The following is a 12,691-nucleotide window of genomic DNA, read 5'->3' as shown; positions in this document are numbered from 1 at the left end:
AGAGCCAGGAAGAAAAGAATGGATTTCTCACAATTTTAGGCTATACCACTGAATTATATTTAATTTGATGCTGCTGAATCTTTATTTCAGTTTATTTATTGTAATAAACTTAAACGCAGGATGAGGAACATGCTGTAAGCTTGCCACGCTGGAGCTCACCCCTCCTGTGGCATTGCCCTGCACAGGGCAGAGCTCCCTGAGGAGGTGCTGAGCCCCAGCTGCTCACAGGGCTGGTGCTCAATGCATGCTGCTGGCCAGGCTGTCTTAGGACCTGGCTGTTTTCTCCTTGCTTATGTGTATTGGCAGATAAGGTTTGTTTAGAGGCACCATAATGCTCTATATACATAATTTTGTAATTATCAATCTTGCAATTAAAATGTAATCTATTCATCTAGTAAACATTTGGATATTACTTTTTTTTTTCCTTTCCCTCAGAATATAATGGAAACTGCACCTTCAGATACAGTTTCACCTGCCAAGAAGTGGTGTTTTCTCAGGGAAGAAATAGAAACACAGTAGTGAGATAGCTGGGTCCTACCTGTGCCTGGTCTGTGTGCCATAATTGCAGGTTTGTGAACAGGCAGACCATGACCCCCATGGGTAATGTTCACAGTAACACCCCTCGCTGCTCCAAATGTCCAGGATCAGCAGGATCAGCTGCATTAACATAGTCTTGTCCATAGTGAAGATGTTCATCTACAGCACATGCAGCACATGGACTCGTAATAAAAGCTCAAGCAACTATCACCGGCAGTTGTGCCTTTATCCTTAGAGAGACATCCCATTTGCACAGTCTGTAAGTCTGCTCAGAATACAAAGTTGCTAAACAGTGTACCTAGAAAGGGCCAGAAATGCATGACACACCGTTATCAATAATTTACAGAATACTTTAAGGACCGGAAGTCACAATGGCTTTTTTTGCCACTTATTTATCAGGAGTACTAATCATGACTGTGCATTATTTCAATTGAAGAAGTGGCTTATAAATAATTTTGAATGTGACAAAGAAAGCCCTGCTATTGCTGTTCATTGCTTAGAAGTATTCTCAAAAATGTTTTCTAGGAATAAGAATAAAAACATGAGACAGTTCTTCCTATAAAACACATAAAACAACAAACAGGACCTTAAGAATAAGCAGCCCCCTCTATTACCATGTAATCAATTCATTTTCACATGCCTACAGCTCGCCTTTACAGAAGTGTTTTGCTGCAGTGAATCCTTCTCTCAGCTTTTTGTTGTACTTAGTTTTGACTAGCCTGTCTAAATCACAAACCATCACCATTCAAAGCTCATCAGAATTTTCTACCAACAGCAGAAGACAGAACTGCTAGTCTATTTCTCACTCCAGTGGTCAATCAAAATTTATTTGATGAGGCAGAAGTTTATAGACAGTCTTTAGGAAATAGGAATGGTTAGTAAACTAGTAAACTTGAAAAATGTTTTCCAGACATTTCCATGGAAAAACGCAAAAGATTTTCCTCCCTCATTGTGAGGCTGAAACAGCACTGAAGTTGATAGGCTGTTACAGTAGAACATCATCATTTTGATTTGCCTCAAAAAAAACTAAAACCCAATATGAAGTTTTAAAAGCAAAATATTTATCATAAAACAATACTCAAAATATTTCATTTTGTGAAGTCTGAAATGCAATGTGCAATCATTTTCTATTTAAGGTTTTTAGCCACATATGCTGTTATGATTTTTATACCTTGCTGAGAAAATGAAATTGCATCAAGTCAAAACATGACTTCCTCCTTTAGTAAAGAAAGCCAGTAAATCTTCACATAGCTGTCATCGTGAGAACTCAGAGCTCTTTTAACACAATAACTCATCAATGAACAAGGCTTGCAGAGAGATTTAAGTATATTCAGAACCAAAAGTACAGTAAAACAGAACACAGATAAATCAGCAGCCTTGCCAATGAACCAAGAGGAAATCAGGTATCACATCTTTTTCCTTACCTGAGTTCTTGGCTCTTTGCACTAATGGTGCTGGTTTAGAAAAAGAGATGAAGCCCTATGGAAGTCCTGCAGTCACTTTGTTCATTCCTTCACTGTATTGTACATAGAAAAACATTGTTTATTCTCATCTGTGAGCAAAATTCCTACCAATCAATACATCAGAAGCATGTCAACAGCCATATAAGCACATGGGAGAATAATTCAACCATTTAAAGAAAAAAAAATCACACACACACGACTTTCCCATATGTCTTGCAACCTGTGTGCATTGAAACCAACCAAACAGCTTCCTTCTTAACTAACTCTAGGACCATTGCTTGCAAAGTTTGTCAACTTTGCAGACTGGTGTGACCTTGGTGTTGTTGCTACAGCCTCTTAAATGAAAGGTTGGAGGTTTTGTTTGATTTGGTTACTTGTTAATGAAGGCAGGTCTGATCCAGTGGCAGGAACATCCAGAACTCAACGGCCTCACCACCAACACCCCAAGACAGATGTGTTCTAGAGAATTGTGAAAGGACAGCTCTTCATACAAATGTAAGCTGCCCAGCACGATTTGAGAGGAATAATTTGCATTAGGCCATAAGTGCTCAATGCACTGCAATCTTGTTGTGCTGCTTGGTAGAGTTGCACAGCCTCTCTGCTCTCAGTTTGAAGGCAAAAGAGTGAGAATCTGTCAAACTGGTACATTCTCATAATTCTTTATTGCTTTCACTAAGAAACAAGAGACAGACTCCAGACCAGGGCAAAATACCTGTCTGGTGCTGCACCCTCTCTTGGGAGCAAAAGTGGGGCTGCCAGTGAAAGTGAAAATCCAAAGGCATTTGAGGTTATTTACAGCTTTTTACCTTTTACCTGCCATGGTGAACTCTGGGCATGCAATGATGCTCGGTGAAGTGCATCCAGAGGCTGAGAGCCACAGAGGGCCTCTGCCCTGCAACACGGGCACCACCCCAAGACTGAGGTGACAGGGCAAGAATTAAAATGCAAAACAAGAGAATACACCCATGCAAAACGTACACAGCAATGACAAGCAGAAATCAAGGAAGAAGCTTGCCATAAAAAATAACAGAACCCAAACCTCCCAAATACCTGATGTGCATTCCCATCCAGAGGGCAATGCTGCATTGAATTCCCATCCACTCCAGCAGACTGGCAGAAACATTTCAAGATGTCAGAGTCCACAAAATGTATTTCCTAACTTGTTGGGACCCAAGGACATATATATCTTCAAAAAAGAAAAGAAACTCAGATCTTCCTGAATAGCTTCATTTTCTACTTGCCTTTGCAGGTTTTGTTTTGTTTTGCTTTTCTTTTGTTTTAGTTCTGAGTTTGGCCAAGGAAGTGTTGCTAAACAACTCAACAACACGATTAGCAAACTGATGTTCTGCCAGCTCCTTATTATATTGTATGAAGTTGTCATAACAAATCAAACTAGTCATCACTCTGGCTCCGTGGTTGCTTCTGGGTGGGATTTGTAAAGTTCAGTGAAAAATACTGTCTCCCACCTTTCAGAGCATATCCTGAACCTCAGCACTTCCAGCTCACTGAGGGCAGCCCCTTCAGCCTCTCCAAACCCAGTGGGACCTCAAACAGGAGATGCCTGGCTTCTCCCAGTCTCGTAGAAACAAACTACAGCTGTGAGCTGCAAATCAGTGTAACAGTATAATGCAAATAGCTAAAAGCATGCACCTGAGAAACTACTCTTACACTTGTTCTTAACAGGAAAAACTATTACAGGGAAAGAGCAGTTCACACAGTCTACAAGAAGTATATGCCACTCATGATCAGAGAACAAGCTAGCAGATAAACACCACAGTCAGCATTAATGGAAATGTTAGATGAAGACTGACACTGGTAGACTCTACACTTAAGTCGGGGCTTGAGGACAGTCTAAGTACATCCATGGTGAATCCTTAGATGTGGGTTCGTGTGAACTTAACTCAGTTCCCTGAGGGTGATGTATCACAGCAGCAAAGAGCACTGCTTGGGCTAACTCACATTTTGGCAAAGCTGCATGCAACTGCTGATGTGTCTCAACAGGCTGTCAGCTCACAGAGGGTCTGAATCAGGATCACAAAGATGGCACTCACGTAACCAAAGTAACTAGAGAAAGGAGCTTTTCCCAAGTGTGGCAGCTCACCTCCTGACACTGCAAGATGGCTCTGCATTTGTTTTCCTCAGTTTCTCACAGGCTGTGTCTATAGAGTGATCTCTTCCTCTTCTGCCCTGGTTGGAGACCAACACTTGCACATGTGCATCCTTCCCTCATAACACAGGATGTGTTAGGGCATCTGAACAGCATGTGATATTTAGTGCTGACACTCCATTTCGTGGTCACTTTCCGTCCTCACAGTCAGCTCAGAAGGTTTCCTCATGACCTTTTAAAAGCATGAGAAATCAAATAAGTCTGTCTAGGGAAATAAACACTTGAAAATTTGGTCAGCAATATGGCAAGCAATGGCTCCTGCAAACAATTGTGCCTTCCGAGACAGAGTTGCACATGGAAAGCCTGACATAGCCTGTCAGAGTTCAAGGAGCATCTGGACGATGCTCCTAGTAATATGGTTAGTTTTAGGTAGTCCTGTAAGGACTAGGGAGTTGGACTTGATATTCCTTATGGGTCCATTCCTACTAGAGATTCTCCATCATTCTACAGAAAAGGATGAGCACCAAACGATGCTCTCCCTCTGGAGGGCAGTCCTGCAGGGCTTCACACCCATGTGATGCTGTGCTTTACCAAGTCTCTAGTCTCAAGCACTGGTGCAGTATTCCCCAAAGGCCAAAGCACTATCACTGGAATCAAACTGAGACCAATCAGGAGAGAGGTCAGTGTATAGATGCATGTCATTTTATAGCACTCAGACTTTGGGCGTGTCTATGCATATATTCATGGTGCCAATTTCACAATTTCTACAAGGGATATTTCTGCCATAAAACAAACATAACATTCTTTATCTCTGCTGCAATGCATTTATAGAAGGTCATTTTTCAAAGAATGAAGAAATGTTATCTTAAAGGGAGCAGAGAAATCCAATGGGTATTCTGCCTGAGATTGTAGCATTTCTATCTGGGTTTCACAAGGTCATGCCTCATCTATTTAATCCAATATTTAATTCCTCCTCATCAGAAAAACCTTATCCTCCCAAGTCAACCTCTAACCCTGATCTGAGAGAAGCCCATGTTCTCACCCAAAAGCTCTGCTCAGGGTAGAAACTCTAGAACTGTAAAGCGGAAAGAGTAGAAGGAAGGGGGAAAACACTACAACGTTTTCTGAGAGATAAGCAAAACAAAAATCAAACACCTCTTCAATTTAAGTCACATCTCCTGCTGCTTTCCAGATCCCCTAGGTGCAGAGACAGGGAAGACTATTCATCCTGTCCCATAAAGTTCACAATGGTGGACTGTTACCACCTGCCTACAGTTCTTGGATGATGACTAGAAAGAGTTGACTGAAATGCACCCCTCATCTCACAGACCTTGCAGATATGGCTTCAGCCATCTGCTCTCTGACAAAGTCAGGAGTTTCAGGAGCACAAACTGATACTATTCACTAGATGTTTTTTTCCCCCCTCAAAATCTTCATGAAAACAAAGTACAAGAGAAATCTATCATCCCTGTGTGGCAGATTAAAATTTAGTATCAGGCTGGACTTGGAGGAAAATACACTTTGCACTTAATTCAATAATCCACTGAAGTATTTCTCCTCTTCTTTAAACTTTCATCACCCTATATGCCTCCCATAAGAAGACATATTGAAAGAAAAAAATCAAGACACCTTTAAGCACGAAAGACCACCTGAGTGGCTTCAATGATGAGCTGTTTTGACATATCCTGTGGCAATCAGAAAAGTGAACCATAAAATATCTTATTTGCTCCGTCTGTCATTGGGCCATCTGATGACAAGGGTGACACTGCCCCGGCACGGCATGGCGGTGGTGAGCAGCCTTGCCTGCAGCCAGGCACGTGAGGAAACCCACGTCCCTGCTGCCTCCCTGGCTGCCACCGCTGGTCTGAAGGAGGTGTGGGATCAATGAGCAGAGGAAGAGGCTGTGGGAAGAAGAGGTTGTATCGGCACAGAGGATGCTGTGAAACAGCAGCACCTGCAGAGACAAACAATTTCTATTCAACAACTGTGTTAGTGTATTCAGATTTTATGCTGTGGGATTTGAAAGCACTGAGTTGCAGCTGTCCTCTTGGGCTGCTTTGTCAGACAGTTAAGTATTCCCTTTCTTCTACAGAATTTGCTGCTCCTTAACCTTGATTAACAAGCTGGAAGTATTTGGTCTATCAGCAGTAGCCCAGGACTCAGGACTTCATTGTGGCTGTGATCAGCACCAAGGTCACTCTGTGGCAGCACCAAGCGAACCCAGCCACTGCCTCTGAAGACACGTGCAGGTGCCTTTGCTCCATATCAGGCACAGTTCGGGGTGTTTAGCTCTGAAAAGCACTTTAACCATTTGCATCATCAGAAAGACCCAACATGAGCCTTATTTTCTGAGTCTCAGCCCTGCTTTCTGTGAGGTGTTTGTATCCTATAGTTGAACAGGTATTCTAGACAAAAGATGGGAGAAAATATGTATATTTTTGCAGTTGTATCAGTCCTCAATGTAGATGGCTGCATCATGAATACCTATGAGCATACCTGGAGTTCAGGAGGCAGAGGTTTGTACCAGAGCTGACTTCCCCATATTTACCAAGGCAACTTCTTCCCATCAGCAGTGAGGGAGCCAGGATGCACATCGCCTGCTAGCAGGCTTTGGAAACTCCCAGAGAACCAATTCTTGAAAGCTGACCTAAGTCATGGGGACCTAAGTACATGGGGAAGAGCTTTTGTTTCAGGCCAATGGAAATACACTTTGTCACTGCAGGAGCCATCCATTGTACTGGGATTTCTTGTGCTGGGAGTGAAGGTCTAGTATTATGCATAGATAAGGCAAACACTGGAAATCGAAGTTTTCCTTTACAAGCTCCACAGACTGATTTCAATTTGCTTCCAGTCAGTTTGCTAGCAGGTCTCAACTTCCTACAAGAGATAACATGGTGCTGAAAATGCTGAAGGCAGGAAGATAATATCCTGTCTGATAGTAAAAAGGAGAAGAAAAGCTTCAAAAGGAACAGCATGAAGCAATAAGGATCCCTGATAATTAACAGTACTTGCGACCAAAAACAAAAAAAAGTTTGATAATCATCAGTCAGACCATCTGGTAACCACCTTGTTTGATTAAACCATCAGCCAAAAGCCAGCCACAGGGATGAGCTGAAGAGAACTGAGTGGATCCCTCATCACTACTCCTATGCCAGTGATTCCTCTGTGCAAAAATAGATGATGCTGACACTTCTGTTTTCTCTGGGGCCTTTCAAAGTATGGGGATAATTTCGCTTTCTCAGCAGAATCTAAACCATCACATTACTGGACTGGGATTAGTTTCCCTGGGGTAGAATCATCCCACCGCCTCTGCGTATGTGGTGCTGTGCTCTTTCCTTTCCTGCAATACAGCCTTGGCAACCTTTCACTTAAAGGAACCTTAGACAACACTATTGTGCTGGGCTTGAGTGTTTGACAGTGGAGCAATTTCAAAGGTATAGACACATTTTATATGCTTTTATATATTACATACATGTATTTAAAATATAGCAGATCTGGATGTACAGATTGCACCAGCTTCTCCTTTTGTTCTTTCATTTACCTGTGCATGCCTCCAGCATGTGCTGGAGAAATCCAAAGGCTTTATATGGTTGAGACAATGAGGATTTACCAGGCTCAGAGTAACTCCTGTGCCATGGCTGGCAGCGGATGGAGGGCAGAAGAGACTTCTGCCTTCTGCCTTCTAGCTTACCTACCATTGCCCATGGCTGTGCGGTTTCATCTTCTCTCAGATATTTCTCAAGTTGGCAAAGTTCAGCCCAAGAGAGAGGCGAGGGTTGATGCCAGTTTGGCACTCGTCAAAGTCCATTTGGCCAGTGCTTTATCCCCAGCCTGGCACATTTATGGGGAGAGAGCCATAGAGCCCAGCACAGGAATGACTACCCTACTGCAAACTGCACCCCTTGTTGCTGGAAACAGATCCCAGGGATGGGTTCAAGAGCAGAAATATTCTCTGTGTGTGTGTGTGTGTGGCTTTCTGTCTGATACAGAATGAGAAAAGAAATGAGAGTGGCATATCCCATCTTATTTAGGCAATTTTATGTAGCATATTAATGCTAAGGAGAGAAATGAACAAAACCTAGGAAGGAAAAAGGATTTTCTTCACTGATCTGTATATTTTTCATATCATAAAGACCTTGTGCTACATGAAAGCACAGTCCTGCAAGTACTGATACTTCTGGATGACTTTATATCCCCAAACAGGCTTTTTGAGTGACTTAAATTTAAAGCAATTAACATGTGGAATTGCAAAATCATTAGCAAAATACCTTCAGTTTTTCTGCATGCAAACTTCAACACTAGGGAGCACGAACAGACAAAGTTTTTTTAGCTTTTATGCATTGAAAGACAAGGCTTTTGTATATGGAAATCAAACTACAAACATAAAATACAGAATGCATTTAACAATGACAAAATAAATATTTTAAATTGCAATTTTTTAAAAACAGCCTACTGAGAAAATATATGAATCAGGAGTAATAAGGCAAGAGATTTTAATCTACTTGATCCATAGGCAAGGTCTGTAAACTGATATCAATCAAGAGCTCTGCTGGTCCATCTCTGCAAATCATTGATTATTTTTTTCCAAGTTTCTGTATGATTGGTAGCTTTATCATGGTTAAAAACCTAAACTCCAGCACAGAAGGAGTCTTTCTCCACCAGATATGAACCTTCTAGGTCAAGTCCAAAGTACATTTTATCTGAGAAAACAAATACTTGGGTTTTTTCCATGGCAGATCACTATCAGAGGTTCCTGACAGTGTTTGTCAGTGACTCAGAGGCAAACAGAGAAAATTCAGAGCTGTAGCTCAAATCCCAGTCTACAGAGCAGAACTGACTGACCAGAGATAGTTGCTAACAACTCACCCCGCATGTCTTCCATTCCTCGTCATCTTGCCAGAAGCAGAACTGTGTGCCCTCCTTAGCCTCTCTTTCTGCCTGAGTTGGACACAAAACATCAGCATTACTGTCACGTCTGTGCAGAGTGAGGTGACATTAAGGACGACGTCACACCATGCTGTGAAACTCTCTGGCTGTTCTGGTCTTAGCTGTGTGCCACATCATCCAGGTTCCACAGGGATGTTCAGGACCCTCAGGACATTTAAATGAAAGCAAGGCTCAAGTTAACACAACCTCAACTCCTAAATGTCTTTGTGGATACAGACCAATGTGCATAATACACTGATCATTAACGTAAGATTTCACATCTCATCTTCTGCCTCTGGCACTAGAAGATGGGATTAGCCTTGATTATTCAGTGACTCAGAAGCCATACAGGTTGCAGCTCTTCCCAGTCTTTGTTTTTGCCATCAACCAGTAGGTGCACTCATGACAGTGAGAATTTGGAAAGCTTCCCTCCCATACATCACACCAATTCCCTCAAAACAGAGGAGGCTTGACTGGAGACCAGCCTACAGTCACTGCTCACCAGGGACTCTCCTCCATGGCTGGAGCTATGTCTACAAGAAAATTCTCCAAGTAAATATGCACATACCATAGCTGTCAAAAGGTGCAAAAGATGCAAAGCCCTACACACAGCTTTGATGCAGTGGATGATGGCACATTGAGCCCTTTTACAAAAACTCTTACGGTTATTGTGCAGAAACTAAACTGCATTCATCTAGCCTGCCATGGTATCCCAGTTCCTGTTGGATTAAGGATTTTCCTTTCCCCAATGACATGTTATTTCATATCTTGTTCCCAGTAGTCATATCAGTGAAGTGAATGTGCTCTAAATATCAAGAGATGTAACTGAATTCAGTAGGAAAACTCCAGTTCACTTGTGCATTGCAATAACAGTTAAGGTGACATTCCTGACCATGCACAGAGGGATGGTTTCTGCTCCTTGGTGCTTCTGGAACAGCCCGGGACACTGTGCCCCAGCTCAGGCACTGTGTGTTTGAAGGTAATAGGGATGGGGGCAGAAGTGGGGCAGCTGAGATAAAATTCAACTGATGAGTGGCAGAGGTGTGTGAACAGGGCCTGGAGCTGTGAGGGCTCCCAAGGTCTGTGCTGCAACTCTGCTCTACTTTGACCTGTGGTATTTCTGTGCGAACCTAAAAATCAAACCATGGGTCTTGTCAGATGAGATACAAATGCTCAAAAACAGTGTTCATGAACACTGTCAGTCTGTAAAGTTCTTATGATTAGCTGGTACATACACAGCTGAGATTCTTTGACTTTTCATTGCTGGGCAAAGTTAACTGCTAAAGAGCTGAAGATCAGCCTCAGCTTTGCACAAAGCCCTGCTGTATCTGACAAGACTGTTTGCCCTGTAGGGTCCCTGAGGTACCAAACCCAGCTTCAGCAAACCAGGGAATGAACAGCAAGGTGCACGTGCAGGCAAGCTTACCTCTGCTCATTTGGACTCATGTCCTGAAATATCCATATATCCATTAACACAACTGCTTGCAGTGAAGCTGAGCATCAGCTACTAGCACCTGCTAACAGTCAGTCTTCTCCAAAGGAAGTGTTGGATGAATCACACTGCGTCTTTCCAAGGATATGGACTCTCCTTGCTTGCAACCATCCCAATAGGAAACAGGGAGATGGGCCTCAGCCCAGCCTTGCAGAAGCCTCTGTCTTGCCCAGGCCACCCTGTGTCCCCATGCCAGCAGCAGAAGCAGAAGTTAGCCTTGGATGCAGACAGTACTCGAACACATCAGCTGCAGCAGGACCGTGCTTTTTTTCCCAGGATCCAGCACTGCTGAACCTTCATTTCAGGAAAGGTGTAGGAGAACACAAGGCAGCCCTGACCTGAAGCTAAGGAACTCTGTCATGACTGGATTGCTATAAACAGTTTCAACACCATTTAGCTCAGCTGAGATATTTTTGTTTCATGCTAGTGCAAGTGGGAAATGTCAAACTTTAATGTGCTTGGAGTGATTGACAGACTCATGAGGTGAACCAAAGATATCCCACTATCTATCTAAGACAGCTTTTAAAACTGAGCTTAGAGTAGTCAATCCTTCTTTAGAGACTTAATGAGTTTAACGATCATCCCAGTAGGCCAATGCTCACTTTACAGAAATAAACCCAGAGGATAGTGAGTGAATTCAGGTAGATTTCAGCCCCTTAAGCCAGCCCCACTGAAGACAAAAGATTCATGGTCTATCTGTTCTGCATACAAACAGGAGGCCCGAGGCACTTCTATAATTATGCATGTGCCCTCCTTTGGAAGCAGTGGCTATTTTATACCACAGCCAAATAAAGGAAATGCGAGAGGCATCTGTGCTTTGTTTATAGCTCCATTAGCCTTTCTTGAACTGTAAATTACTTGGCAGCGGCTGAGACGAAAGGGAAAGACAGGGCTGGATGCCAGAGGAAAAGTTTGAAGTTCACAGCTAATTCAAGTCTTACAGATTTTACTGCCTAAAGTTACAGTTCCTTTGAACAGTTACCGCATAATTATAAAACTTGCTAGTGGAAATTGATACATTTAGTACATGTTTAATTGTAGAACAGACAACCGTAAAATATACTTTTTATACATAAGTGCTTGATAACATTTCAGGTACGACCATTTTCCATGGCAGTCTTCACCCTTGTCTCCTTCTTGTTCTTCACCAGGCAGTAAATAGAAAACAGAATAGATAAATAGGTTTGGGCTCTGCCTAGCACACTTGAAATTTTCAGTGAGATGGGTTAGGCACAATAAATTGTACTTTTCTCCTATTTCCACCCCTGGATTTAACCACAATGACAACACCAAGAGAACTTAAAGGCTCAGCCTGCAAGGGCCAGTATCAGGAAGCACAGTGCTGTAATGGCATCTGGAGCATTATCAGTAGCACAGTTGTGAGTAATTACATTAATTGCCTTTAATTACACTCTGTGACCTGAAACCAGCTGCTTCCAAGAAACATGACACACTACCAATCGGGATGAATTTAGAAAGTTACTTGAACAAGTATATGGTTAGACCTTTCTAAACAGAGCAATAGCTGGAATGACAGGTTCATGCATATTTGTGTGCTTGTTTTACAGGTCACGCACAACACAAGTAGAGGAGCAAGCAGCAGGTCTTTCTTCATCTAGGAAATCCTATACAAATTATTTCCATAAAAAGGGCAAATCTGAAAATGGTGCTGTGCCTTCCTTTTCCTGGGACTAAACGTAAGTTCTATCTTATTCTGTTAGTGTCTCTACCCTTATAGGAAGGCTTTAGAGGCAACAGGTTACACCACAGTTCCTGCTGGATGGTAACATCTTTGCCATGGGCATAAAGAGAGTCATAAGTTATCACAGCTTTCCACAATTCCTGAAAGGAATTTTGTCTCAAATACAGCTCAGTCCCCTTTTTAATGACAGTTCTGCAAACATGAATAAACATTTACAGGCATGCATTTTTGGGGTGAGGCAGTTCTGTCTAATTCTGGACAGAATTTACTAGTGAAATCCAAAATTCAGTGGAGGAGTTGCATTAGTAAGTCATGGTCTCAGCTCTTCATTCAAGCCTTGTGATGGACCTAAACTCCCTGTCCAGCATCCCACCAGCAGAGCTGGGAGCTGTGGCTGTAGATTTATCTAATGATGCTTTTCAGGAGCACATGTGCCTCTGTGGCAGGCAGAAAGGCTCACAAGA

At 42.5% G+C, this 12,691-nt stretch overlaps 2 protein-coding genes across 8 annotated transcripts in view; both read right to left on the bottom strand.

Annotated features, from left to right (window-relative positions):
• Positions 1–3,140, bottom strand: part of C6 (complement C6) — a 39,194-nt gene extending 36,054 nt beyond the window's left edge. For 4 of the 7 annotated variants that reach the window (XM_071801800.1, XM_071801799.1, XM_071801801.1 and 1 more), the window contains exons 1-2: positions 1,962–2,308; positions 539–835 (exon numbers count right to left, since the gene is read on the bottom strand). In XM_071801800.1, the coding sequence (XP_071657901.1) occupies positions 539–696 (158 nt within the window). In that variant the 5' untranslated portion in view covers positions 697–835; positions 1,962–2,308. Of the gene's footprint in view, positions 1–538; positions 836–1,961; positions 2,309–3,050 lie in introns of those variants that run through there. The other 3 variants (XM_065860722.2, XM_071801798.1, XM_071801803.1) reach the window with 3 other exon arrangements.
• LOC136114746 (large ribosomal subunit protein eL37) overlaps positions 1–12,691 on the bottom strand; it is a 354,179-nt gene that overhangs the window by 75,046 nt on the left and 266,442 nt on the right. The gene's annotated exons all lie outside the window — the stretch shown is intronic.

Source organism: Patagioenas fasciata, chromosome Z, assembly GCF_037038585.1.
Source record: "Patagioenas fasciata isolate bPatFas1 chromosome Z, bPatFas1.hap1, whole genome shotgun sequence".
Lineage (NCBI taxonomy): Eukaryota > Metazoa > Chordata > Aves > Columbiformes > Columbidae > Patagioenas > Patagioenas fasciata.
Note: the sequence above shows the minus strand (reverse complement) of the source record. Positions and strands in the feature narration are given on the sequence as shown.